The 27,389-nt window shown below is 47.3% G+C and overlaps 1 protein-coding gene across 1 annotated transcript in view; it reads left to right on the plus strand.

The window, feature by feature from the left end:
* Positions 1 to 316: 316 nt before the first annotated feature.
* LOC147663258 (uncharacterized) overlaps positions 317 to 27,389 on the plus strand; it is a 53,333-nt gene continuing 26,260 nt past the window's right edge. The window contains exons 1-2 of the mRNA XM_086950583.1: positions 317 to 373; positions 22,838 to 22,956. Coding sequence (XP_086806709.1) covers positions 22,872 to 22,956 — 85 coding nt within the window. The 5' untranslated portion in view covers positions 317 to 373; positions 22,838 to 22,871. The remainder of the gene's footprint in view (positions 374 to 22,837; positions 22,957 to 27,389) is intronic.

Genomic DNA, 27,389 nt, shown 5'->3' on the forward strand with positions numbered 1-27,389 from the left:
AGTGTCCCTCTCAAAGCTAATAAAAATGCTCACCTTATTTTGATATTTTGATATTGCGTAACATTGGTTTAGTCTTTACGGCGCTGAATGTTACAGTATAAAACATAGGATGTGAGCCATGTGAAGCCTGTTTTGCCTGAAAACATTTGTGGGGGCTGTGATATTTCTTGTTTATCTGATTTAAAGCTGCAGGGCAGGAAGCTGCTGCTGGTGAGTGACGTCATGAATTCTTTGTCCCGGATCCTCCTTATAATTTGCATTTTTGGCTCTATATCTACAGAGATTCTCCTCTCACTAACACTCACTCAGACTGGGAGATCCCTGAAGAGACAACTGGCAGCAGTGAGACTCACCCCCTGACATCAGACAGAAGGTAAGCGTCTGAACTCACCCCTCTCTGGGGAGCAGTGTTGTGGGAGGTCCAGCCAATCGGCGGTTCTCATTCCTGAGGGTAATTGGCTGCAGCGTTGAGGCCCATAATAGGCTCTGTATGGCCAGATGACTGGTCCTTGACTTGGCACCGTGATTGGTCAATGTCACCTTCCTCTCCGACCCTTGGACCCTTGGCATATTTTGCCAAGGCCAACACTTCATGTGCATGGCTGGGATTCCTCACGTCCTCCCCCTCAGTGGAAGGCCCTGGTACTTGAGCAGGGGTATGAAATTTAATAAAATATCTACTTGTCCATGGGGCAGGTTCCTTCATAAATCTTCTTGTCCTGAAACAAAATCCACTTGACCCTATGGTGCCATGTAGTGGAACGACAACTTATGGCAGCAATCTCATGATATGAGAGCTCTGGTATAGCCTCTTTGATTATGCCAAGGCTCATACCACAGCAGTGTTTGAAGACTTGCAATCCCCTTATGCTGCAATGTTTCCGCAGATCAACATACTTGGGCTGAAGGTAGTAGTAAACAATAGTTCCAGGGTTAGAATGCCCTTTTGAGTCGGTGACAACAAGTAACTTGCATGTTTTAAGGGTTTTCAACAACTCTTCTCCAATCTTTTCCCATACTGAGAAATGTTGGAAATTTACTCCTGACCATAGCAGATGTAAACCTTCTTCCAGGGTTGGGAAAAAAGTGGTTGGAGAAAAAGTGAACTTTAAAACACTCAGATGCTCACATGAGCAACTCTACATATCTACACATGCATATTTGCGCATGCTAACATGAAGTTTACAAATATTTTCTAGGCGTATTAATTCTTGTCCTACTTCTGAAAATTCTTGGGATTTCACGAAAGCAGTATAGCTGCACTTAATGTAAGGACATAAACCTTTGGTGCACTTTTGAGACTTTCTTTAATAATTGGGCCCCTAATTTGGTCTGGCGTTGACCATGATCTTTTGTGTTTATTAAAATCTCTGTCTCACTCTCTGTTTCGGCTGGCTTCACTGTGAGTCACAGTATATTCTGCTCTTTCACAAAGAGTGTATCTGCACACAGAGTAGTTTTGTTCTGTGCCAGTAACTACTGTGGAAGTGTCTGCTTTTGGAAACATTATTTTTTGCTTTTGCCAATGTTTGTTATAATGGTGAGGGCCCGGCAGCTTCAGCACCATTAAGGCTTTACAAAAGCCATGCCAAAACAAGTCACCTATTGGCAAAACTGCAAAGCTGACCACCAATTTGAGACCTACTGGCTTTGCCAATGCTTGTTCGTTTTTGTTGCCCATAATCTTATTTAAACTGGTTACACTGATTTTCTATTATGAATATTTTTGGGAAACATTAGCTCGCATCTGCACGTATCTCTAAATGATGCTGCAAAGAAATGGTACCTGAAATTTTACAGTAGTTTATCAAAATGTGTTTTTTCCCCGCTTTCATTTTTTTATGCAAAACACACAAGATGATGGACGGAATGTTGCACAATGGCAAACATTCAATCCCAGTCACAGATCTGGGTTTAATCCATCGTTATTTTGCTCACCAAGCCACCCCAGTTCAGACATGGCCATATGCAAATCAGTCTTGCCCTGTGCCTCATGGGAACAGTCCAGCCCGAACTGCCAAGCCATGTGCTTTATATTGTTAAATACGGTGTATTCCTGTCCCAAGGATAAAATACATATGAAAACATGTGTTGCAGGGTGTCCTCCCCCTCACTGGAAGGCCCTGGCACTAGAATCATTAGCTGTCCAAACTCACCACCCCATAGTGACCCCAGAACCCTTCTGGCCCTTCCTGATGTGCATCCTGGGCCTGTCTCATCCTGCTCCCCTCAGATGAGGCTGAGGCCAGGGCCTGTGCATCATTTCCAATGTTTATTTTTATTTATTCATTTTAATTAATAAATTAAGATACAGAAAAGAGAGCACCTGGGATTGGGAGAGGAGCAGAGACAGCTGCTGCAAAGGAAAAAAGAATCCATTGATAAATCAAACCGAATCATTTGTCCACTAAGGTAGCAAACATCTGACTCAACTCATACACTTCTGAGTAAACATTCTGGACCAGGAGAGAAGTCTGTTCATTCCACTTGCAAGAGCTCTTAGAAACCCTCCCAGTTTCCTCCCCCCACAGCTCCATGAGCAGTCAAAAGCGCCCAGCCCAGTCCAGGTGGAAAGGTGGAGAAGTAGAGGTTGACCGTTTGAGGGGTTGATAAACTTTGCACTCTAGGGTGTCTCGTACCCTCACATTATAACAGCATCACCCTTCGATTCAGTGGAATCCTACCAAAGCTTGGAACAGCGCCTAGAAGTGACTGATGGCAAATATGATTCAGAAAGGGTGTGGTGATGAACAGAGTGTCTGAATTAAGCAGACCACTCTTACCCAGTCAAGAGATCAGGGCTGAATCCATCACCGTTATTTAGCTCACTGCATCACCCCAGTTCAGAACCTGGCTATATGCAAATTAGTCTGACCCAGTGCCTCATGGGAACAGGGCAGACCAAACTACCAAGCCAATTCTTCACCGCCAGGGACAGACTAATTTGCATATAGCCAGGTTCTTAGCTGGGATGGTGTAGTGAGCTAAAAAACGGTTATGGATCAAGCCCTGATCTTTGGACTGGGTAGGAGTGGTCTGCTTTATTCAGATACTCTGTCCATCACCACCCCCTTTTCTGAATTGATGGCAAATATAGCAAACAGATTTCCTTCATTCAGTGCTTTGTCACCACAGACCGTAGGGACATCACCCTTCTAGTGTGTGTGTCCTACACAGCTTAATATTCAGACACTTTAATTGATCCACGTCCTCTGTACCTCGATAGCTTCCATCATTTACTGATTGGTGTCCCCCTGAGCCTCAGAACTTTACTCCTCAAGAGCCCCATGCCCCCCCACCGTAGGACTCCACCCTTTAAGTGACCCGTAGCCCATGCACCCTGGAAACTCCAATCTTTGAGTGATCAGCTTTCCCCTGTAGAACGCGTTTCCAAAACTGGCCACTCCTTAGTCGCTGGACTCCACGACCACCCCAGGTCCTCAACGTTCACCTCAACTCTTCTCATACCCCCTCTCTACTTTATCCTCCTAACTACCCCTCGGAAACACCATGGTAAGCTCCACTGATCTAATCCCAGCCCTACAGTTTAAGGTGCAACAAATACCAGTCTTAATGCCCTGCTCATGGATTATTCCATCTTCCGCCAGTGGATCCAGACCTTTGCCAGAAGGCAGCAGACTTTCTTTCTCCCCTCCACCAATTCTCAACCCTAACCACCATCCCTGGAACCCCTGAAACCTTCCTCAGAAAGTGTTCTTCCATCCCTGAACCTACCGTACCAGTCACCCCACCTCTGGTCCTGTGTGACCAGGAATGATCGATCCATTCCATGAACCCTCTCCCCGATCAGTCGCTTTCCATCGAGCACAGACTAACTACTCACTGTCGTTGAAAAGGTCTTTCACATACGAGTCTCAGAGTGGGATATCACCACAACCAGAAAATAAGGTACCCTGAGGTGAGATATTTCCTGGCATAAATGCCTCCTATTCCAAACGTGGAAATGAGCCATACCTTGGCATGGTAATTCAAGCACCAAATTTCATATGGTTTACCTTTCTATTGGACCGTTTCTACTAATAAGCTTTGGCAAGTACCTTCACAACATTCAAGAGTGAAGAGCACTGGTCATTACACCAGTTCAGCGAGACACAGATCACTTCGAAGGATCTAGGATCCGTTTTCTACAAACCATTGAGGGCCCCATTTGTCATGTCGGTGCATCGCATTCGCACCACGTAACAGAGTGCATGTGCAACACAACTACTAAATGCGATTTATCCAGCCACACAAAGCCACCTTGTGTGGCCAGAGTGACTTGATACATCTGAGTTACACTACACAGCACAAATAGCTGTATTGCGTTATTCTGCCCCAGTGAAGCGTTCCATGGGTGGGGCGTGGGTGCTCCCACGTGACACCCACGGGTTTTAATGCACTCCCACATTTACCAGAATTAGTAGACCTGGGAAGGGGCCCAAACTGCTACCGCTCCCAGGTGAGGCGTAGCGAGCAGAACTATGTTTTTTTCTCCTCAATTCTTTCTCCTTCTATGTGCGCTGCAATCTGTGGCACACATGGAAAGCGGAAAAGGCCTCAGGGATTGCTGTTGTGCAGGAAGGTTGCCCTTTCTGCAGAAAAACAATCCTACTTCCAAAGCAGGCACGCTTATACCAAGGTGCGAGGGTGCCTGAGTTGGTGCTACGCGGCACATTGTGCGCCAGTGCTGGGAAAACAGGGGAAATGCAGCATATATTGCTAAAGACAGTGCATTGCTGCCCTTTCCCTGCCACGCCGCGCTCAGCACTGCATGCCTTTTTGATCAATGGGCCCCTAGAAGCCTGGTTGCTTTGATCACACCCTCTTTTTAAATCTTGCCTTTGAGACCCACCTGCAGCTTGCTTTATTGTGCAATGGGTCAGCGCTCTTTACCCGCTGGCTCCCTTCACTCTGAGTCCCACCTGCAGCTTGCTTTATGGTGCAACGGGTCCGCGCACTTTACCCGCGGGCTCCCTTCCCTGTGAGTGATTGCACAAAGACACTGCACTTGTTTACACCTCTCTAAAATAGTTTATTTCTCTTCAGCGACAAAGCTGGTTCAAAGCATTCTTCTTTTTAAAAATCTGGTTATTTATTTAGTCTGCACGTTGGGAGCCCAGGTAGAGGAGGAGCTATTTTCCATTTCTGCTTAAAACTACTGAACTAAGGAGTTTAACTGCTTGCAATTAGAGGGTCATAATTGGTGGTGATTTACTCGTGTCTCCTTCACAAATATTAATAATAAACTGCTTGGCATAACTGAAAGGATTGGTATTACCGAAAAAATGTCACTCCTAAAGTGGCTACCTCAGTGAACGTTACTTAATTTGTAAATAAAATTTATAAGCCTACAACAGTCAGGTTAAAGTGGACACAGATTTTTTTCATTGTTTGATTTTGTGGAATATTCTTGAATTAAAAATCTATAACACACTAGCAAAGGTCGGACCGATTAGCTTTGCCAATGCTTATTTATTTTATTTTTTCATTATTGTAAAGTTTTATTTAGCGCGAACGTGACCCACAAGGGTATCAGAGCGCTTTACAGTATACTGTATACTGTATAAAACATACAAGGTATAAAAGTGTACAAGCATTTGATATTTGTCAATAGGTACAAAAGAGGTATATAGTATATGGATAACATACAAGACCCGTATCCAGCGGATCATTGCACTATATACAGTTATTGAGCATTAGGTGGTTGTCATAATAAACATACATATAATATTCTCCTTCAATTCACCATGGGCATGAGGTATCTGAATAGTATAGTAGACCTGTGGCCATCTTATCTTTACACTAAATACCGTAATTGAGCATTAATCAATCAATCAATCAAAACATTTATAGAGAGCACTACTCACCCGTGAGGTTCTCAAGGCGCTGAAGAGAGGGGGGGTGTTGCTGCTGCTTGAATAGCCAGGTCTTGAGGTGCCTCCTGAAGGTGAGATGGTCCTGGATCAGTCGTAGGTGTGCGGGGAGGGAGTTCCATGTTTTGGCGGAAAGGTAGGAGAACGATCTTAGTCCGGTTGTAGTTCTAAGGATCCATGGGACGATGGCGAGGGCGAGGCTGGCGGAGCGGAGCCGGCGGGTGGGAGTGTAGAACGTGAGGCGGTTGTTGAGGTATTCAGGGCCCCTGTCATGCAGAGCTTTGTGTGCGTGGGTGAGGAGCCTGAGTGTGATCCTCCTGTTGACGGGAGCCAGTGCAGGTCTCTCAGGTGGGCGGATATGTGGCTATGGTGAGGGAGGTCGAGGATGAGTCATGCAGAGGCGTTCTGTATGCATTGTAGTCGTTTCTGGAGTTTGGCGGTGGTTCCTGCGTATAGGGCATTTCCGTAGTCCAGTCAGCTAGTGACGAGGGTCTGGGTGACCGTCTTTCTGGTTTCGGTGGGGATCCACCGGAATATCTTTCGGAGCATGCACAGGGTGTTGAAGCATGGTGACGAGACAGCGTTGACTTCCTTAGTCATCGTAAGGGTGGAGTCCAGGATGAATCCCAGGTTGCGGGCATGGTCCGAGGGGTTTGGTGCGGAGCCTAGTGCTGAGGGCCACCAGGAGTCGTCACAGGCGGATTGGGATTGTCCGAGGATGAGGACCTCTGTCTTGTCTGAGATCAGCTTCAGGCGGCTGAGCTTCATCCATTCTGCAACATCTTTCATTCCTTCCTGCAGGTTGGTTTTGGGGGTGGCTGGTTCTTTGGTGAGGGAGAGTATCAGCTGGGTGTCGTCGGCGTAGGAGATGATGTTGATGTTGTGTTTGCCTGCAATGGCGGCGAGGGGGCTCATGTAGATATTGAAGAGCGTTGGGCTGAGCGAGGATCCTTGGGGTACGCGCAGATGATTTTGGTGGCTTCTGAGCGGAAGGGAGGGAGGCGGACTCTCTGGGTTCTGTCGGAGTGTGGTAAATAAAATTACCGGGACTATTTTTCTATACATTAAATGACAATAAGGATAGCTCAGTAAAATGAGAGGCAGAGTCCGTGATATCTGAGTCATACGGGCTTTAATTAAGTGGCTCGAGACACTGGACATCAGGTTCCATCACCACTAAGGTTCAGGAAGGGATATTCAACATTTTATTAACATCTCACATTATATATAGTAAAACAGTATAATTGAAATGAATACAATAGGCGTAACAAGTGAAAAAGAGAGTGATAAGAACACATGGGCGTAAAAGAGGGTGTGTACAGGGGCGTACACGGAGGTGTGTGCCAGAAACGTCAGAGAAGTGTCATAGGTGGGTGGATGCATAGAGGGATTCTGCAGGGTCAGCAGAAACCTTTAACATGGGTGTGTGCGCAACTGAGCATGACGTGGTATTGACGTGTAACTGGGGAGAGCTGGGGGGCTTGACTTTTAGCACTAGTAGAGGAGTCTTGGTGTCTGGGATGTCAGAACGACCTGCACCTATAGCATATCTGGTATCTTATGTTTGGAGGATGTGTTGTCTGAAGTAAAAGGTCTCTTGGGCAGAGGCCGTTCAATACTGAATGCTAGTGGGTGCATACGTGTCTTGGTGCAATGCGCGGGGGCCATGGGCCTACCATGGTAACGGGTTCGGTAAATCACTTGCAAGGAGACAGGAAGACCGGGCCCTTTGCTCTGCAGCCGGAAACATGTTTACCTATTTCACTAGACTGGAATGTGTTTTTGCGGAGGCTGAGCAGATAACTGTAGGCAAAACACTGTCTTGGCAGGCAGGCCAGGCCGAGCCGGGCACCGCTCGCTGGGCAGGAAGTAAGGTAGAGGTCAGGGATGCATACCTAAACTGCAGCTTTCAGAAACAGAAGAGGCTTGGAGCCTCAATTAAGGGCCTGGCTCGACTGAGCCAGAAAAACGTGGAAAACGTGTGCTTCGCGTTATTTAAAAGTGCACCATGTACATGCATTGGAAACGTGGGCCCTAATGCGGAATTGGTACTTTATACATGAAGGGCTCACTAACTGACATACTAACATTAGACGGAAATACATTTGTATTATCATGGCAGACACGGGAAGGAAATTACATGACATACATGGGACACGGGAGCATGGATAGGGTGCGAGTGGGGGTCACACTGACTACCTAAAAATTTCTATTTCCTCATTCCCTCCTTGGCCCCTACTGCGCCTCTCAGGATATATCTATTTTCATGGGACCATCTAGCTGTTCGTATAACATCATTTGCTCATCTTTTTTCATTCGGGAACGGGAACGTGAACGTGGATGGGGAATACAAGACGTGGCGCACAAGCCGCAAATCGCTGGCCCACATTGCAGACAGAGACAACAACTGATTACTATAAGCAGTATTATTCCCAGGAATGACAGTACTTTCCATCCCCAGGCGGATATCACATTCCAGAGCCAACCAGACCAAGTCCAGGAGTCAGGACTCTGGTGTATCTGGTGAGCTTTTTTATGAAGCCTTGTTATTGCTTTATATACTGATGGTGCGTTATTAGGAATAAACACACAACAACTAGGTCCGATCACTCTACAAGCTCCGCCCCTATCGGCCAGGATGACGTCAAGTACAAGGCGGTTTTGAAGAACAACAAGTCTCATAGCAGACTGCTCTTCGGTCAGGTTACCTAAAGCGAAAGTAGTCTCATTCACTACTGCTTCAAGAGTTCGTGTTAACCTGCGTATTATCTTGCTGTTTTGGACGGGACCTATGAACCAGAAGTATCCTTTAATATAATCCTTATACTGGTCCCATGCTGACTCAGAATAATCGATAACAGGAGGAAGGTTTCTCTTATGTCTTACATGCACAAGATGTGAATTTCGATGATAATCGGATGGGGCTAGAAAAACAGGTGGTAATAGGAATGCAATATAACATGTTCCATCCCAATCTAATGGCAGACGTACATAAGCTGTCTGACCACATATAAAATAAGAATGGCGGGAAGCTTTGAAAGTAGACTTTCCTTTATCGCTAAATTCGACCACAGTATTACAATCACTGTGTTATAGATGTACTGAACCATTCTTTCTGACGCATAATTCACCTTTCACTGGTAAAACTGTTATAAACGGCAAGTCCGAATTAGTCTCGGACTGAACGTTCAGAATCATGAGGCTAAGGGTAAAATTTCCTAATCCATACACTTCGTTTTCTAGATCGGTCCCTGTCCTTTGGGGAAGACCGTCCTTGTCTGGGAAACATGCTTGATTCATAACTGTATTCAAGTTCCCCCATATCCAAGTGCCTTGGGAAACTTCGGACTTACTGTCTAAGAAGGACATTAAAGGAAACCATGCTCCGCACGAACCATTATGTGTAAACGGATAAGGAAAGAGGGGCAGAGCTCCCTTGTATTTCTGGTAAGGTGGGAGTCGGCCACATACCCAGCAATTCGTGACATTGCTGGTCTGGTGAGAATGGTGTAACATACGGATAAAAGTATTGTTGCGCAGCGCCAATCGATAGGATAGTTCGTGAGGGGGCAGGTCACTGAAAGTGTGCTCTATGGTGTCATTGAAAGAAGAATGTACATGTGAACCAAGAGGAGGAAAGAAAACATGTAACGTCCAGCTTATACATATGATCGTAATACTCAGAAAAAACATAAAAATCAAAGTGATAATACATCTGCTGTGGAGATTTTTACAGTATTTCATTTTCTTGACTTTCTGTCTATCTCTCTCACTATTTGGGTCTATCTCATACATGTCAGAAACCTGTCTAACCGCTTCACCCGAGGGGGACTTAAACAATTAAACGCTGTCTGACTTACTAGACCTTAACTTTGTTTTATACTCCTGTTGCGGAGTTTTCTCTAACAAGGGGAGTTTAGTGTCGGTATCAGTATCGGGGCAGTCCTTGGGAAATGTCTTTGGACACAGTCCATGAAAACGCTTGATGTGGCTGGAATGGAGCCACCCTTTTCTTCCCTCAACCTTCACTGCGGTCCTCGTGGTCATCAACACCAGTTTCGGTTCCCTCCACCTGGGCTCCAGAGGGCTTGAGCGGTCAAAATTTCGTATGCATACCAGGTCCCCCGGAACGATTTCATGCGGTTTCACTTGGGTGTTGTCCGGGAAGGCAGCCGCGACCTGTGAACGACAAGAGAGTAGTGCAGACATCAAGGAAGCCAGGTAATCTGTCAGCATATTACTATCAACATCTGTTATTTTGCGCGGTATAGGCGTACCCCACATGTTGGGTGGTCTGCCGAAGACTACCTCATAAGGAGATAGTCCGGTTCTGGAATGAGCTACCATACGCATGTAAGAGAGGGCAACCGGCAGGGCTACCATCCAATCTACACCTTTTTCTGCACAGACCTTCGCTAGCCGTGTTTTCAGAGTCTGATTATGTCTCTCGACGAGACCAGCTGCTTCGGGGTGTCGTACACAGTGGAATTTCCACTGATATCCTAACAGGAGTGATACCTGTTTCATGAGTTCGGACGAGAATGGCTGTCCATTATCTGAGTACACGACATGGGGCAAGCCGTATCGCGGGAAAAATTCACGGACCAACTGTTTGGCAGTGGTTACAGCAGTGTAATCTGGGACTGGGTAAGCTTCTGTCCATCTGGAAAGGGCACATACAACTACGAGGACATACTTAAATCCTCGGCATCTATCCATCTGAATATAATCCATCTGGAGGACTTCAAAAGGATGGTCAGGAGGATGAAATCCGCCTTGTTCCACGGGAATGCCTTTGCCTGGATTGAACTGACAACAGATCATACAGGTACGTACTTTCTGTTTTGCTGCTGCACGTAAATGCTTGTTGAACCAAATATTCTGGATGCTGTCTAGCATGGCTTTCTCTCCTAAGTGTGCTGGACTATGTGCTGTATTAATGATAACTTGAACCATAGAGTCGGGGAGAAACCATGTGGCTTTTCCCTTCGTCATCCATCCCTGATCTGTCTGGACCCCTCCTTGTTCTGTCCATTTCTTGATTTCGTCTGAAGTGGCATGTGACTGTATGTCGAGTACATCTTGTGTGGGATCCCTGACTGTCATGCAATGTGTCAGTGGAGTTACTTCAGTCTTTGTCGTGTCAGTCGGTATGTCTGTTTGAGTCTGAGCTGTAAGCTTGGCTGTTCGATCTGCCAGGTCGTTACCCTGGGAAATAGTGTCAGTGACTTTCGTATGTGCTTTGCACTTCATGATGGCAATGGCTGTAGGCAAATGTATTGCTTCTAACAGAGCTTGAATGAGGGGACCATGTTGTATCTTGGCTCCATGGGAGGTCAAAAAACCTCTCTCTTGCCAGAGAACGCCGAAGTCGTGAACGACTCCGAATGCGTACTGTGAATCCGTGTATATGTTTACTTTCATGTTCTTGGCTCGTATGCAGGCTTGGGTCAGAGCGATGAGCTCTGCTGCTTGAGCAGACAGTGTGTCAATACGATGTGTTTCTATGACTTCAGTTTCAGTAGTCACTGCATATGCAGCTACTAACTCTCCTGTACTTGTTCTCATACATGAACCATCCACATAAAGTGTCAAGTCTGGGTCAGGTAATGCAATGTCTGTCAAGTCTTGTCTTGGCTTTGTTACGGTATTAATGACGTCCACACAGTCATGTGGCGCAGGATCTGCTGTGATTGAGGGTAAAAGTGTAGCAGGGTTTAGTATGTTGCAACGTCTGATCTCTATGTGTGGTTGAAACAGTGTCAGTTCATATCCTGTCAGTCGTGCCATGGTCAAGTGCTGAGTCTGTGTCCTGTTTAGGAGAACTTCCACGGAGTGTGGAACCTGTACTGTCAGGGGATGTCCTAATACTATGGAATCGCATTGTCTGATAGCTAGAGCTGTTGCTGCAACTGATTTTAGGCACGCAGGCAGAGCCTGGGCTACTGGATCCAATGTACTAGAAAAATAAGCACAAGGCTTGTGTTTTCCTGCTTGATCTTGTGTGAGAACAGATAATGCTGTGCCATCGCGTTCAGTGACAAAAAGTGTAAAAGGTTTGCTGTAACATGGTGTCGCTAAAACAGGTGCTTGACATAAAGCTTTCTTCAATTCATCAAAAGCCTGTGTATGTTCCTGAGCCCAAGGTAGGACAGTCGAAGTCGCTGCCTCCTGTGTTGTCAACTGTATGAGTGGTTTGGCTAGATATGCATACTGAGGAATCCATTGTCTGCAGTAAGAAGTGAGGCCAATGAAGGCCCGTACTTCCTTTTGTGTCTTGGGCTGTGGAAGATGTGCAATTAACTGAATGCGGTCAGGTGTCAACTGTCTACCCCTCTTAGACAGCAAGTGTCCAAGGTAAACCACTTGTTGGGCACAGAATTGTAGCTTCGAAGGGGACACTTTATGCCCCTTTTCAGCCAGAAAATACAAGACTGTCAGTGATGCACGTTCGCAATCTCGTTCAGTTCGGGCTGTGATCAATAGATCATCAACATACTGGAGCAGGGCAGTGTCAGTAGGCATGTGAATACAGTCTAGTTGTCGTTTCAGTGCTTGGCTGTAAATACTAGGGCTCTCTGTGAACCCTTGAGGAGCACGTGCAAATTTGAAGCTTCTGCAATTTAAACAGAATCCGAAGAGATACTGGCTTTCTGGATGAATGGGGACACTAAAGAAGGCGTTCTTGAGATCGATTACAGTGAAGAACCCAGCTTCGGAATCAATGGCAGTCAATAGAGAAGTAATGTCTGGGACCACTGGGTACTGGGGTATTATGCATTTGTTTAATTCTCGAAGGTCAATCACCAGTCTGTAGACCGGTGGTGCATTCGGGTCAGTTCGTTTAAGAATCGGGATGATTGGATAATTACACACATTGGAGTCAGTTTCTACAACCACTCCTTGAGCAATGAGCTTGTCAATTATTTTCAGTAAGGCCACTACAGCCTCGGGTGGTAACTTGTATTTTCGGATTCGGGGCAGTACAACTCCTTGTTTGAGAGTAACACGATATGGTGTAATATGCATACAGCCTACATCAGTTGGACCTTGTGCCCATAAATGCTGCGGTACATTCTGCAATCTTGGATCAAAATCTCTCAACACATAATGTCCTTTAAAATCACGTAAAAACAATCTCACTCCTTCCGGAGAACAACAAATCACTGCTCCTAGCGCTTTCAATGTTTTTATACCAAGCAAGTTTTCTGGACATGATTTCGTAAGTAACAAGTCTGTATTACGGGACAATGGACCAACCTCTAGGGAAACTGGCTTTGACACTTCGTTAACAATAGGCTTTCCTGAAAATCCCAGGGAAACATTCTGTGAGCCTGAGAGGGGTGCCCCTGGAACCTCGTCATGACTGATGGTAGTTCTGCTCGCCCCTGTGTCAATCAAAAATGTTCTGTCTTTCCCTAATACCTGACTATGTACATAGGGACCCTCTTGATCTACAGGAACCTCGATAAGAGGCAAGCCAACCACCCTCTCCAGGCTGTTTCATGAATACTGCTGATAATCGGGGTAATCTGACTGAGCATACTGGTACATTTGTTGCGTGACATGTTGTGTGGCAGCGATGGGTTGGGGTTGGGGTACAGCTACTGTCTGTTGTGTGTTCTGAGGAGGTTGCGTGTTCTGCTGAATATTTTGTGGAACATGTTCTTGTCTAGGTGGACGCGGTCTTTCTTTCGTTTTGCCGGTAGCAATATTGTGTCTTAGAACGGCACATTTGTTTATATAATGACCTGGCTGTTTACAGTAGTTGCAGTTCCCTTTAACAGGAGCTGCAGGATGACTGGACGATGCCGTACCCCTCTTCTGACCGTCAGCTGGGACAGACTGGGCAACTAGTACTTTCATTTTCGTGTCTTTCATACGTCTCTGTTCGTGTTCGTGTTCTTCTCTAATTCGGTTTTGATGGTACTGTAACATTTGTAACATTTGGGAAGGGGTATTAGCTTGCCATGTACTCTCAACTTTCAGTACTCTATTTTTAACCTGTGGTAAGGAATTCTCTACTAATTTGGTCACAAAAAGATGTGGATATGATTCACTACTTGTTTTCAGGCCGCTATTAATAATGAAACATTTCTCGAATCTGGAATAAAAATTTATTTTTATTTATGAGATAGCATCCCAGTCTTCCTTTTTAGTTGTCAATAACCTCGGCAGGACCTGTACTAATAATTCTGGTAATGCTTTAGCTTTTTCCCCAAGACCAGTACCAGGGATTCGCGAATTTTCTTCGTTTTCCAATACTGCCCAATCAATCTTTTTTTCTCCCACTTCCCATTCTTTTTCCTTAAGTTTTTCGTAAATGCCGGCTGGCAACAGTACCTTTAACATTTTAATGATATCGGGATACGTATACTCCCCCATGCGGAGCATGTCTTTTAGTTTACGGTGAAACCCTGCTGGATCTTTATCATGACACGGCACTAATTTTTTCATTTCCAATAATTCCATTTTCGTCAAAGGTGTGTATACAAATACTCGTTCAAGTTCAACCCCTTCTGTCCGGATGAGATGAACTTCTCGTAAAGGATTCTGTCTGTCTATGTAAAATGTTTTTCTTACTGGGGGTGGAACAGGAACGAAATGTGGAGTCAGGAAAGTCCTGTATTTGTGTCGCTGTTCTAGAATGACATTAATTAAATCGGTACCTAGGCCTCTCCATCTGCCTAGCAGTAACTCTTCCAATATATTATATAAGGGACCTGGATCAGAATGCTGACTTTCATACAATGTAATGAGATGTTGAATCATGTACATACCAGCTAGTCGCTGTTCGTCTGGGGTAAGATTCAAAAATGTTTGCGCTACTATGTCATCTTTATATACGCTAGTATTGCCAGCCCATTGGACTGCTGACCGGGCTTGTTCCTGTTCATGCATGGTACTAAGTTCACTGTAACCTATTCGTTGTTTCAATACTTATCAGTGGCTTGGAATAGATGTTCAAGAGAACATTGTTCTGGTATGGGAGAAAGAAAACGTTTCTTGCATTCTAGGCGTATGGGTTTGTCAAAGGGTCTCGCCCTACCTACGTACGCTATTCTACCTGCACCCGCAGTTTCTATATCATCGTCTTCTGAGACTTCATCATCCGCTTTCTCGGCTTCTCTCGCTGCTTTTTCCCTTTCGTGTATGTCTAGAATTTCTTTACGAATCTTTCTATACATGGATTCTATACAACCTTGTTTACTATGTTTTCCATCAGCTATGTTGTCACTCCATTTTATCAGGACTTTCATCTCTTCTTTGTCTTTACCTGGCTGGTCTTGTTCCCTTATCAAACAATTTATCAAAAACTGTAAGATCATATTTTGAGTCTCCACCTTCCTGTGTGCCATGGCCTCGTGAATACTTTCTGGTCTCTCCCCTGTTCTAATAAAATGATATATGTTGTCTAAATGTTCCCTCATGTCTGGTAAAATAGTCAAATAATTTGTAACACGTCGTATACGTATTGAATATAATATCATCTGGTCTTCGCCTGGTACTGGATCATATCTGCAATCAGTAAGGTACTGTTTAAGGGCTGCGTATGTAGTTACTTTTGGTGTGCGTTGTGATGCTGCTTCTCTTAATGTTGTTCATTTTACTTGAGGCGGGGTGACAGGGATACCTCCTACTGCTCCTCCTGAGGTGTGATCGTCAACTATTAGTGGCTGTGCTGTCTCTGGTGGTAATGTAGCTGGTAAAGTAGGTGTAGGTGATGTAGGTTGGCCCTGGGTTACATGTGGATTAAAAGGATTGCCAGGACCAGTGGCAGGAGAGACAGTGGGGGGAATCGTGTCTTGAACAGGGTTGTGGGGATGAATAATTGGAGGAGGATTAGTATTTGCATATTCTGGGACAGTGTCATCTAAGTAAGAAGAAAGGAAAATATCCGCTGCGGTCTGTTTATGACGGAGTTTAGTTGGAACCAGTGGAGGCGGTAAATTACTAGGTACTTCCGGGGTCGCCCTGGGCAGGCCCTCGGCGAGAACAGGATACATGCCTGTAATAAGGGCATTTCTTTGTCGGTCTAATTGTTCTGCTCTAACTCGTTCACCTTCTTCTAGTAGTTCCTTTTCTTGGGCTTTTTCTGATGATTCCCTACTTTTCTCTGTTTTCCTAATTTCTTTCTCTGTTCTTCTATGCGCTTCTTTACGCCACAATTCTATGGCATCTTTCTGGGATTGTCTGGCTTTCTTTTTCCACAATGCTTCTTCTACTCTCATGATGCAATCAGCATCCCATGTCCCTGAGACAGGCCATCTATATTTCTCTTCCAGATCCTTGGTATAGTCAACCCATAAGTCTAAGTACAGTATGGCATCTAAGCCATGTTTGTGGTACATAAAATGTCCGGGAGTGTCCCTAGGCGGGACGGGAACTGCTTCTTCGAGTATCCCTTTCCTGGTTCCTATCTGACGTAATTTTGAAAACAGCGGCATATTTGGACTTACTTGAGCGTGAACACAATAAACACAATAATGTATAGCAAACAATCATTCATACCACGACATTAAACACATTAAAACATTTCAGACTGATACTCCCTGGTACACAGAAAAACATAAATTCTGAAAATCTCGAAAACAATACTAGAATACTGGATCACTGGATGCACTGCTAAAACAGTACAGACATACCGGTCCCATAAAGAGACACGTCATACCGTATCCACCTAAGTGAACACGTCTGGACCGGGTCTGTGTACCCAGACCCGTCTTGACCGGGCATAAATTAATGAACCCGTCTAGATGCGTTCCCAACAACGGTACTCACCGGGAAGCAAAACTGAAGGCCTCGGAAACTCGACAACTCGACACTGGACACTGGACTGGACTGCTACGGCGTCTGGCTGCTACTACGCATGCGCTTCGGAACAGGTGGGCCTCCAGATACCTCGGACCTTGCTCTCTCTGCTTGGGTCGGGCACCGCTCGCTGGGCAGGAAGTAAGGTAGAGGTCAGGGATGCATACCTAAACTGCAGCTTTCAGAAACAGAAGAGGCTCGGAGCCTCAATTAAGGGCCTGGCTCGACTGAGCCAGAAAAACGTGGAAAACGTGTGCTTCGCGTTATTTAAAAGTGCACCATGTAAATGCATTGGAAACGTGGGCCCTAATGCGGAATTGGTACTTTATACATGAAGGGCTCACTAACTGACATACTAACATTAGACGGAAATACATTTGTATTATCATGGCGGACACGGGAAGGAAATTACATGACATACATGGGACACGGGAGCATGGATAGGGTGCGAGTGGGGGTCACACTGACTACCTAAAAATTTCTATTTCCTCAGGAGAGGAACGAGGTGATCCAGTCCAGGGCCTTTCCTCGGATCCCAGTGCTGAAGAGGCGTGTTATTAGGGTGTGATGGCATATGGTGTCGAAGGCTGTCGAGAGGTCCAGGAGGATGAGGGCGGTTGTTTCTCCATTGTCCATCAGGGTCCTGATGTCATCGGTGGTTGCGATGAGGGCGGTCTCCGTGCTGTGGTTGGCTCGAAAACCGGACTGGGAAGGGTTGAGCGAGTTGTTTGTCTCGAGAAAAGCAGTCAGCTGTTTATTGACGGCCTTCTCGATGACCTTGGCCGGAAAGGGAAGAAGAGAGATGGGGTGGAAGTTGTTGAGGTCTTCGGGAGGGCTGTGGGTTTCTTTAGAAGGGTGGGTATGAAACATAAAAGGTATAAAAGTATACAAGCATTTGATATTTGTCAATAGGTACAAAAGAGGTATATAGTATATGGATAACATACGAGACCCGTATCCAGCTGGCCATTGCACTATATACAGTTATTGAGCATTAGGTGGTTGTGATAATAAACATACATATAATATTCTCCTTCAATTCACCATGGGCATGAGGTATCTGGATAGTATAGTAGACCCGTGGCCAGCTGATATTTACACTAAATGCCGTAATTGAGCATTAATCAATTAATCAATCAAAACATTTATAGAGCGTGCTACTCACCCATGAGGTTCTCAAGGCGCTGAAGGGAGGGGGGTGCTGCTACTGCTCGAATAGCCAGGTCTTGAGGTGCCTCCTGAAGGTGAGATGGTCCTGGATCAGTCGTAGGTGTGCGGGGAGGGAGTTCCATGTTTTAGCGGCAAGGTAGGAGAACTATCTTCCTCTGGTTGTGGTTCTGCAGATCCCTGGGACGATGGCGAAGGTGAGGCTGGCAGAGCTGAGCCGGTGGGTGGGAGTGTAAAACGTGAGGCGGTTATTGAGGTATTCGGGCCCCTGTTGTGGAGAGATTTGTGTGCGTGGGTGAGGAGCGTGACCCTCTTGTTGACGGGGAGCCAGTGCAGGTCTCTCAGGTGGGCGGATATGTGGCTATGGCGAGGGATGTCGAGGATGAGTCGTGTGGAGGCGTTCTGTATGCGTTGGAGTCGTTTCTGGAGTTTGGCGGTGGTTCCTGCGTATATGGCGTTTCCGTATCCAGTCAGCTAGTGACGAGGGCCTGGGTGACTGTCATTCTGGTTTCGGTGGCGATCCACCGGAATATCTTTCGGAGCATGCACAGGGTGTTGAAGCATGATGACGAGACAGCGTTGACTTGCTTGGTCATCGTGAGGGTGGAGTCCAGGATGAATCCCAGGTTGCGGGCATGGTCCGAGGGTGTTGGTGCGGAGCCTAGTGCTGAGGGCCACCAGGAGTCGTCCCAGGTGGAGGGGGATTGTCCGAGGATGAGAACCTTCTTCTTGTTTGAGATCAGCTTCAGGTGGCTTAGCTTCATCCATTCTGTAACATCTTTCATTCCTTCCTGTAGGTTGGTTTTGGCGGTGGCTGGGTCTTTGGTGAGGGAGAGTATCAGCTGGGTGTCGTCGGCGTAGGTAGATGATGTTGATGTTGTGTTTGCCTGCAATGGCGGCGAGGGGGCTCATGCAGATATTGAAGAGCGTTGGGCTGAGCGAGGATCCTTGGGGTACGCCGCAGATGATTTTTGTGGCATCTGAGCGGAAGGGAGGGAGGCGGACTCTCTGGGTTCTGTCGGAAAGGAATGAGGTGATCCAGTCCAGATGCCTTTCCTTGGATCCCAGTGCTGAAGAGGCGTGTTATTAGGGTGTGATAGCATACAGTGTCGAAGGCTGTCGAGAGGTCCAGGAGGATGAGGGCGGTTGTTTCTCCGTTGTCCATCAGGGTCCTGATGTCATCGGTGGCTGCGATGACGGCGGTCTTCGTGCTGTGGTTGGCTCGAAAACCGGACTGGGAAGGGTTGAGCGAGTTGTTTGTTTCAAGAAAAGCAGTCAGCTGTTTATTGACAGTCTTCTCGATGACCTTGGCCGGAAAGGGAAGAAGAGAGATGGGGCGGAAGTTGTTGAGGTCTTTGGGGTCTGCTGTGGGTTTCTTCAGAAGGGCGTTGGTTTTGCGTGCTTCCAGCTCTCGGGGAAGGTAGCTGACGCGAACGAGATGTTTCTGACGTTCGGGAGATGGGGTGCAATGATGGTGTCGGCTTTGTAGAAGATATGATGGGGGTATGGGTCCGAGGGGGAGCCGGATTGGATGGAGTTCATGACGTTGGTGGTTTCTTCAGTGCTGATGGGGGTCCAGGCACTCAGGGTTGTGGTGGGGTCGTTTGTTCGGTGACTAGAGGCGGAGTCTGGGGTCCGAAGCTGTTGTGTATATTGCGATCTTTTGGTGGAGGAACGTGGCAAGGGAGTTTCAGAGTTCTTGCGATGGTGTGATGTCGTTTTTGCTGGCGCTGGGGTTGGAGAGTTCTTTGACGATGTTGAAGAGTTCCTTGCTGTTGTGGGTGTTGTTGTCTAGTCGCTCTTTGAATGATGTCCTTTTGGAGGTGCGGATCAGCTGGTGGTGTTTGCGGGTGATGGTCTTGAGAGCTGTCATGTTTTCTGTAGTTTGTTCATAGTGCCAGGTTTTTTCAAGGGTTCGGCAGAACTTCTTTGATTCTTTGAGGGCATCTGTGAACCATGGAGTTTTCCTGTAGCCGGTCATGCCTGGGGGGTTCTTCAAAGGTGCGAGGTCGTCGGCGCAGTTGGTGATCCACTGTGCGTGGTTGTGGGCTGCGTCGTTGGTTTCAGCGGTGTTTGTTGTCGGGTTCTGGCTCAGCAATGAGAGGAGCGGGTCTGTGGTGATTTTGCTCCAGTGTCTGTGGGGTTTTGTTGCGTGCGGTGGTGGGATGTATTCTTTTTGAAGGTGAAGTGGATGCATCTGTGGTCGGTCCAGTGTAGTCCAGGGGAGTAGCTGAAGGAGACGTGGTTGCTGGCGGAGAAGATGGGGTTGAGCGTGTGGCCAGCGATGTGGGTTGGGGTGTTCACCAGTTGTTTGAGTCCGAGGTTGTCGAGTAGGGTGGTGGCGTTGTTTTCGCAGTTTTTCTGGTGGAAGTTAAGGTTTCCTAGGAGTATGCATTCTGGTGAGGCTAGGGCGTGCGGGCTGATGAAGTCGGCGATGGTTTCACTAAATTGCGTGCGTGGGCCCGGGGGTCTGTAGATGAGTGTTCCTCTAAGGGTGGTCTTGGGGTCGGTGTGAATCTGGAAGTGTAGGTGTTTGGCGGCGGAGAGTGTGTCTTCGGTGATGGTCGTGATGTTGATGGTGTTCCTGTAGACAATGGCTATTCCTCCCCCGGTTTGGTTGACGCTGTCCTTCTGGGTGATTTTGTAGCCTTTCGGGATGGCTATGGCGATATCGGGGGCCGAGGAGGCGTTCATCCAGGTTTCCGTGAGGAAGGCGACGTCTGGTGCTGTTGTGTCGAGGAGGTCCCAGAGTTCGACGGCGTGCTTGTGGATGGAGCATGTGTTGTGGAGGATGCATTTGAGGTGGTTGTTGTTGTTGCGAGGTCCGGTGGGTGGTCTTCAGGTTCGGAGGCAGGTGTATTTTCAGGCTTGGCAGGTGAAGGGTCCGTGGGTTCGCTTCGGGGTGGCTCGGTAGCAGGCGGGTGTTCGTCCGGTGTTGAGTGCGGTGAGGGCAGCGGAGTCGTATCTCAGTCAGGGGCTCTGGGTGCGGTGGGGGCCAGAAGAAAAACGGGGAGAGAGGGGCACAGGGCACAAAATGAAGCAAAAACGAGATCAGGAGCACACAGGACTTACTAGCTCAACAGGAGGACCATGCGGCGGATGGGGGGTGAACTACCTGCTGGCAGGGTCAGAGGTCGCTCCCTTCAGCGCTGCGCAGCCTCCATAAGAAGGGGCGGTGGAAGGGAGGAGCAGCTGAGAGGTGGGAGCGGGGTGGCAAATGGGGACAGCGGGCGGGGCCATAGGGAAGCAGCGGCGGGAGAAGGTGGTGAGGAGGGAGGCGGGGGTGGGGGGGCACAGGGCACAAAACAAAGCAAAAACGAGATCAGGAGCACAAATGACTTACTAGCGCCACAGGAGGATCGTGCGGCGGCTGGGGGGTGACCTACCTGCTGGCTGTCGCTGTTGTAATAAACATACATAGAATAATCTATCTCCTTCAATCCACCAGAGGTAGGCAATGATATGCAGAGCTTATAGGTGATTCAGTGTCAGCATAGAATTAAAACTTAGGACATGAATTTCTTCATTAGTAGTATTTTTACTTCTCTTTTAATACGGTAAAGGAAGAGATTCCACGTACCCCTGGAAGTAAGGAGTTCCACATCTTTGGTGCAATCCCTGAGAAGGCTCTGCAACCGGTTCTCTTCTTGTGTAACGATTGTAGTTTCAGAAGTAAAGTACTCGCATTTTGTACTTTTCGGCAACCTCCCCACATTTCTAGCTTTAGAGCTCATTAACTGTGTGTATTGTTATGCATTGCTTTATGGGTCATGCAGGCAACCTTTAGGTGCATTATTGCCTCGTAGGGCAGCCAGTTCAGAGCTTTCAGAGTCAGAGAGATGTGACTATTTCTTTTTGTTCCCGATACCAGTCTTGCCGCTGCATTAAGTGATGCCCTCAGCGGAGCCAGCTTGTATTTGGGGAGACCGCAAAGAGTGGTGCTTTCGTAGTCTAATCTTGGTAGCACTAGGGCTTGCACTGCCCTTTTTAGGTCGGCCTGAGGGACGAAGGGTTTCCTTAGTATACTCACCTTGTGATTATCTCCCTTAGTGGCATTAGTGATGTGCGTTTGCATATTCAGGTGTTTGACTATGGTGACTCCTAGGGATTTTGCGGAGTCAATTATGAGGGGAGCACTGTCAAAGGAGGTTAGGTGTTTCAACCATAGGTCTATCTTAGATGTGTGATTCGGTGGAGAGAGGAGAATGAATTCTATTTTATTGGTATTCAGCATGAGGTGGTTGTTAGTGAGCCAGCTTTGCGTGTTCTGTAGGGTAGCATTGAGTGTTCTTGTTTTCTTATTTTCTGATTGTTATTTCCTTCCATAACCATTGATTTTCTGTGCCTAGATTTGGTTCACACCTGCCTCCGAACCTGAAGACCACCCACCGGACCTCGCAACAACAAATGATAAATTAAGAAATAAAATAAAAAGAGTTGTTTATAAATGGAATGATCCCCTCGCCATCTCAGAGCCCCTGCCCCCCTTCTCCCCAGCTTGTCGCCTGCGCCCTAAATGAGCGGCTTATACGCTGCCGCGGAGGACTGATCTGAGCGTGCCGACATGTAGGGGTGAAGCTGTGGCGTTCATACTCTCACGACAACCCTTGTTTGGTCAAAGATCGGAAATCTGAGCAGGGGGTGTTTGCCGGATCCGGTAATTACTGGGTGCATTAAATATCTCACCCTTTGTAAAACCTGCCAGAACTGAACAGGGAGAAGTGTATGATATTTGCCAGACCATGTGGAGTTTTTGCATTAAACGCCAAAATTCGCATAGTGTTTCACAAAAACTAGTTAATATCATGTGATTCGATGAAAGTGACTCACGTCATGTAAGGCAACACACGTGGCATCAGCACTCTCCACGGGGGCGCCATAGTAATACCCGAGCCTTAAAGCACCTCCTCAGAGAAACCCATCTTTGAACTCCTGTGTATTGACGTCAGTGAATGACAGACATTTCTCTGTTCTTTTCCCCACAGGAAGACGCTGATAGCGGAGCACCCCGAGAGCATCATGGGGTTCAGGACACTCCTTCTCACCCTTGGCATCATGTTCACCATCTTGGAAAGCGCTTGTTCCGGCCCCAGTGACGTCAACAGTAAGTGACCTGGTAAAGAGGCCAATGGTGGGGGAAGGGAGGCATAATCCGGGGGGGGGGCAAAGTGGGGGTCTGATCAGCACATTTCTAATGTAGTGTCACTGTGGGGAGCAGTAGGAAACCCCTACGTAACAGGAGAAGTACTGGATGGAGTAAAGAGACTTTACCGAATTAAATCCCTCTATTAAATGCAATCATGTCAAGATATGGACCCTGCACCCTTAATGCCCCAGAGGGTGCCACCCTGAATGCATTTATTATGTAGGGTCTAATGGTTCATGGATTGAAACTCCTGTAGTTCCAGCCAGTATTAACAGTGAAGGGGGGTTGGAGGAGGGGGGGGGGGTCCAAGCAGGCACAGTTGCCCCCGCTGTTACAAGGAATGTTATAACATGAGGCACAACTTTTACAGGCTTGAATCCAGTGCCCACAGGAGGTGGCAGTGAATGGATCTTGGTGCCTATAGGAGAGAGTATAGACATCACAGGATGCTCTGAGGGCACAGCTCCAAGAAGTGATGTATACAAAGAGAAGTATCAGGGTTTGAGAGGTTGTTACCCATGCAGAGAGGGTAACTGCAAAGAAGCCAGAATGCCATTTAGGTCCCAGGGAGTTGGTGTCATTGGTGTATAGGTGTGAAAGTCCTAGTGTGAGTTACTTGCCCTCATTGAATGACTAACAGAGTACGACTACCCCTTGATTGGCATTTACCACCAGAAGTACAAAGGCCATCAGAAAGAAGCCAGAAAAAACCTATAGGCCAGTCAATAACCTCAGAAATTTTGGCATGACCAAAAGGCTGTTCGGACAGGTTAGCAGGCAGGGCAGAAAGTGTGGAGCACTAGACAAGCAGAGTGGCCTTCATTACATCCTGGAGAAGAAAGGTGAGGTCACCTATCTGATGGACCTGGGTACTCCTAGAAGCCCCCACAGGGTGCTTCATGTGAATCGCCTGTAGCCTTACCTTACTAAACAGGGCTGACATAAGCTTGAACATGGCTACTGATGAGGAACTGGAGAAAGAGAGTGACCCTCTTCCTGATCTCCTCTCACAAAATCTTGTTGATGGCTCAGCTGATGGAGTAAGTCGTGGCAGTCAGCTTTACTGTCAAACAACAAGCTGACTGCAAACACGTTCTCAGTCAGTTCCCAAAACCCTTCTCCCTGACACCCAGTCAGACTACCTAGAGGGAACATGAGGTACACAGGTGACAGTCTGCCTGTCAATAGGCAAATCTACAGGAAGCCTGACCATGTCAGGGATTGCATTCGGACAGAAGTCCAGAAGATGATGGAGTTGAGTGTCATTGAGCCTTCGGATAGCCCCTGGCTAGTCTAGTGGTCTGTGTGTCAAAACCTCACTCCCAGGGCAGAAACAGAGAAATTACATTTTGTGTAGACAAGAAGCCTCATTGCCGTCAATAAGACTGATGCCCAGCATCCTATCTTCAGGGCATATGAAGTGATAGACACTCTGGCGTCTGCCAAGTACCATAGAACCTTTGACCTGACTGCAGGAAAGCGTAGGACAGCATTTTCAACCCCTGGAGACCACCTCCAGTTTATTGCAATGCCCTTTGGTTAGAAGAATGCACCTGCCGCATTTTAGAGGTTGGTGAATCCAGTTCTGAAAGGCCTGGATGATTTTAGTGCAGCATATATTGATGACATAGCTGTCTTTAGCTCCAAATAGCAAAACTACCTGGCCATCCCAGGAATGTACTTGCAGAAGACAGGCCTTCCTATCAAGACCAGTAAGTGCCAGATAGGGCAGAGTAAGGCTGTATACTTGCACCACCTGGTAGATGGAGGCCAAGTTCAACCATTGGAGAGCAAATTCCAAACCAATGGAGATTGGGTTGCTCCCGCTACCCAGAATCAGGTCAAGGCTTTTCTGGGCTTGACCGGGTACTGCATAAGATTTGTCAAGGGGTATGGGTCCATTGTGACTCCCCTTAATGTTCTCATCTCTAAGAAGATGCCCATGAAGGTGAATTGAACAGTTAGCAATCAAGAGGACTTTGATGCCCCGAAGAAGGTCATGTGCTCAGCTCCAATTCTGCAGAGTCCTAATTAATTCAAACAATTCATGGTCCAGGCAGATGCGTCTGAGATATGACTAGGAGCAATTTCGTCACATCTTAATGAAGAGGGCCAGGATCAATCAGTAGCTTTTATCAGCAGACGGTTGACCCCAAGATGGAAACATTGGTCAGCTATTGAGAGGGAGGCCTTTGGTGTGGTCTGGGCCTTGAAGAAGTTGGGGCCATACCTGTTTGACAATCAATTCATTGTTCAGACAGATCATAAGCCCCTCTTACAGCGAAAACAGATGAATGGTGAAAACCCCAAACTTTTGAGGTGGTCCATATCCTTATAGGGGAGGCCTGGGAGTAACCATGGTGACGCAGATGTACCTTCCAGATATTTACACTTAAAAAATTAAGACTCTATAGTGTGCAAGGTTACTCCTATCTTCTTTCATTTGGGGGGAGGACTATAAAGGGAAGTAGGATCTTTCTGGCATAGATACCCTAACGTTTTGCCTGTCGTCAGTGTGTTTTGACTGTAGTTTACTGGGATCCCGCTAACCAGGACCCCAGTGGCAGTGCTCCCTCCTCTAAATTCCATTGTACCCCACAATTGTCATACTAGGGTACCATTGTAAGAGCCTAGTATATGGTACTGAGGTACACTAGGGGTCTCCCAGGGGCTGCAGCAAGTGTTATGCCACCCATGGGAGCCCATGCAAACTGTCTGCGGAGCTGCCATTGCAGCCTGTGTGAAGTAGTGCTTGCACCATTCATCCCTTATATCCTGGTCACTGCTCTTGTAAGCCATAAGTCACCCCTAAGGTAGGGCCTTCAGTCCACGGGCAGGGTGCATGGTTATAAGTGAGTGGGAGCCCCTGCATGAGCAGGTGTAAACCTTCAAACCCTGGACTCAATTCTCAGGGCTTTGTACGTGCTGGGCAGCCATTAGAATGTATTTAGAGGACACTGACAAGTCGAGATGTCCAACTACATAAGGACTTCCCTTAGCCTGATCATTTTTGGTATCAAACATGCTGGGATCATGCAACTAAGCTGATTCCAGTGGTAGTTGCATGATACCTTAGAGGACCCCCCACACCTACTGGTGTAGCCTTACAGGGTCTGACTAGCAGCCTGTGCAGCTGCTGACCCCAGGCAGTGTTCTGCCCCCCTACTGATGAGCTTAATTTAGGCCGGGGGAGCTGAAAAAAGGATTTTCTGCAAAGGAAAGGTGTGACCATCTCTCTTTATAATTAGGTAGAGTGGGGGTGCTTTTGAGTGTCACCAGACTGCATTGCAGAGCACATTAGTGCCCTCCTTGCATGAACCAGTTTAGCCCACTTTAGGAGCCCTTGGTTCCTGCCCTGGTGGGAAAATACTCAAAGGACAGAGAAGTGTCCACACCCCTGTCCAGCTCCTCCCTAGGAATGTCTCCAAGTGGCCATTTAATTCTTCCATGTTGAATCGTGGCCCTTGGGAGCATATGACTGGCTAGGACAAAAGAGTAGCATTCCTGCCCCCCTCTGATAGGCAGGTCACCACAGAAGAGTTCATGCCCCTCTTTAGGCTTACTTAAGTGCTCTCCTGAGGGTAGGTCCTCAGATTTGTCTCAACAACGACTTCAAGATCTGACTGCCTGTCATCTGAAGACTGTCCAAAGAGTCTTCTGCTGGTGGACACTGGAACTTTGCTGTTCTTCGAGCCAGGACCTCCTTTTGAGTGAATGAGTCACTTCCCTGCATCCGCAGGCACCTCTACGTTGATGACCAGTTTGCGCATCCTGTTGTCCCATGGACATTGCCCAGCTCTGCTCTGTTGGCTCTCCAGAGGCTTGATCAGTCTTCAGTGCAACTGGGGTGGCTGTAATCCCTCTCCAGCTGATATGAACCGCCTCCCTGTGTACCTCATCTGTTTGCTGTTGCCAAGGCTTGTTGGCTCTGCTTACAAAAGATCTTCAAGCTGCAAGAACTTTCAGCCTCCAGAATTGCATAGCTCCAAGTACGACGTCCTGCCTGCATCCTCTGCAGCAGGGCCTCCATCTAGTATGTGCTGCTGAGGCTTGCCTGCGACTTTCTGTGCCTGCTGCTAGAGGGTCAGCAAGGGGGCTCCATCGATTATTGCTCACTCTCATACGTGCTGAGGGCTGGTTCTGGCTTACCCATACTGGCTTAGTTCCACAGACCTTGATGGTCTGCAACACAGCATCTTCTTCTGCGAAACAGTGTTTGCTTTTGCCAAGACTTGTTGGTAGTCCTGCCTGACACCAATCTTCCTGCACTCATCGCCTGGCATGGGACAGCTTGTGGAAGGCTCCTGTGCTCCTGCATCATCACCTGATCTCCACATCTGCTAGTTCAATCTCACCCTGCTACAGCAAGGACTAGGGGCCAGATGTAGGTA

This window comes from Lissotriton vulgaris, unplaced genomic scaffold, assembly GCF_964263255.1.
Source record: "Lissotriton vulgaris unplaced genomic scaffold, aLisVul1.2 SCAFFOLD_5192, whole genome shotgun sequence".
NCBI lineage: Eukaryota > Metazoa > Chordata > Amphibia > Caudata > Salamandridae > Lissotriton > Lissotriton vulgaris.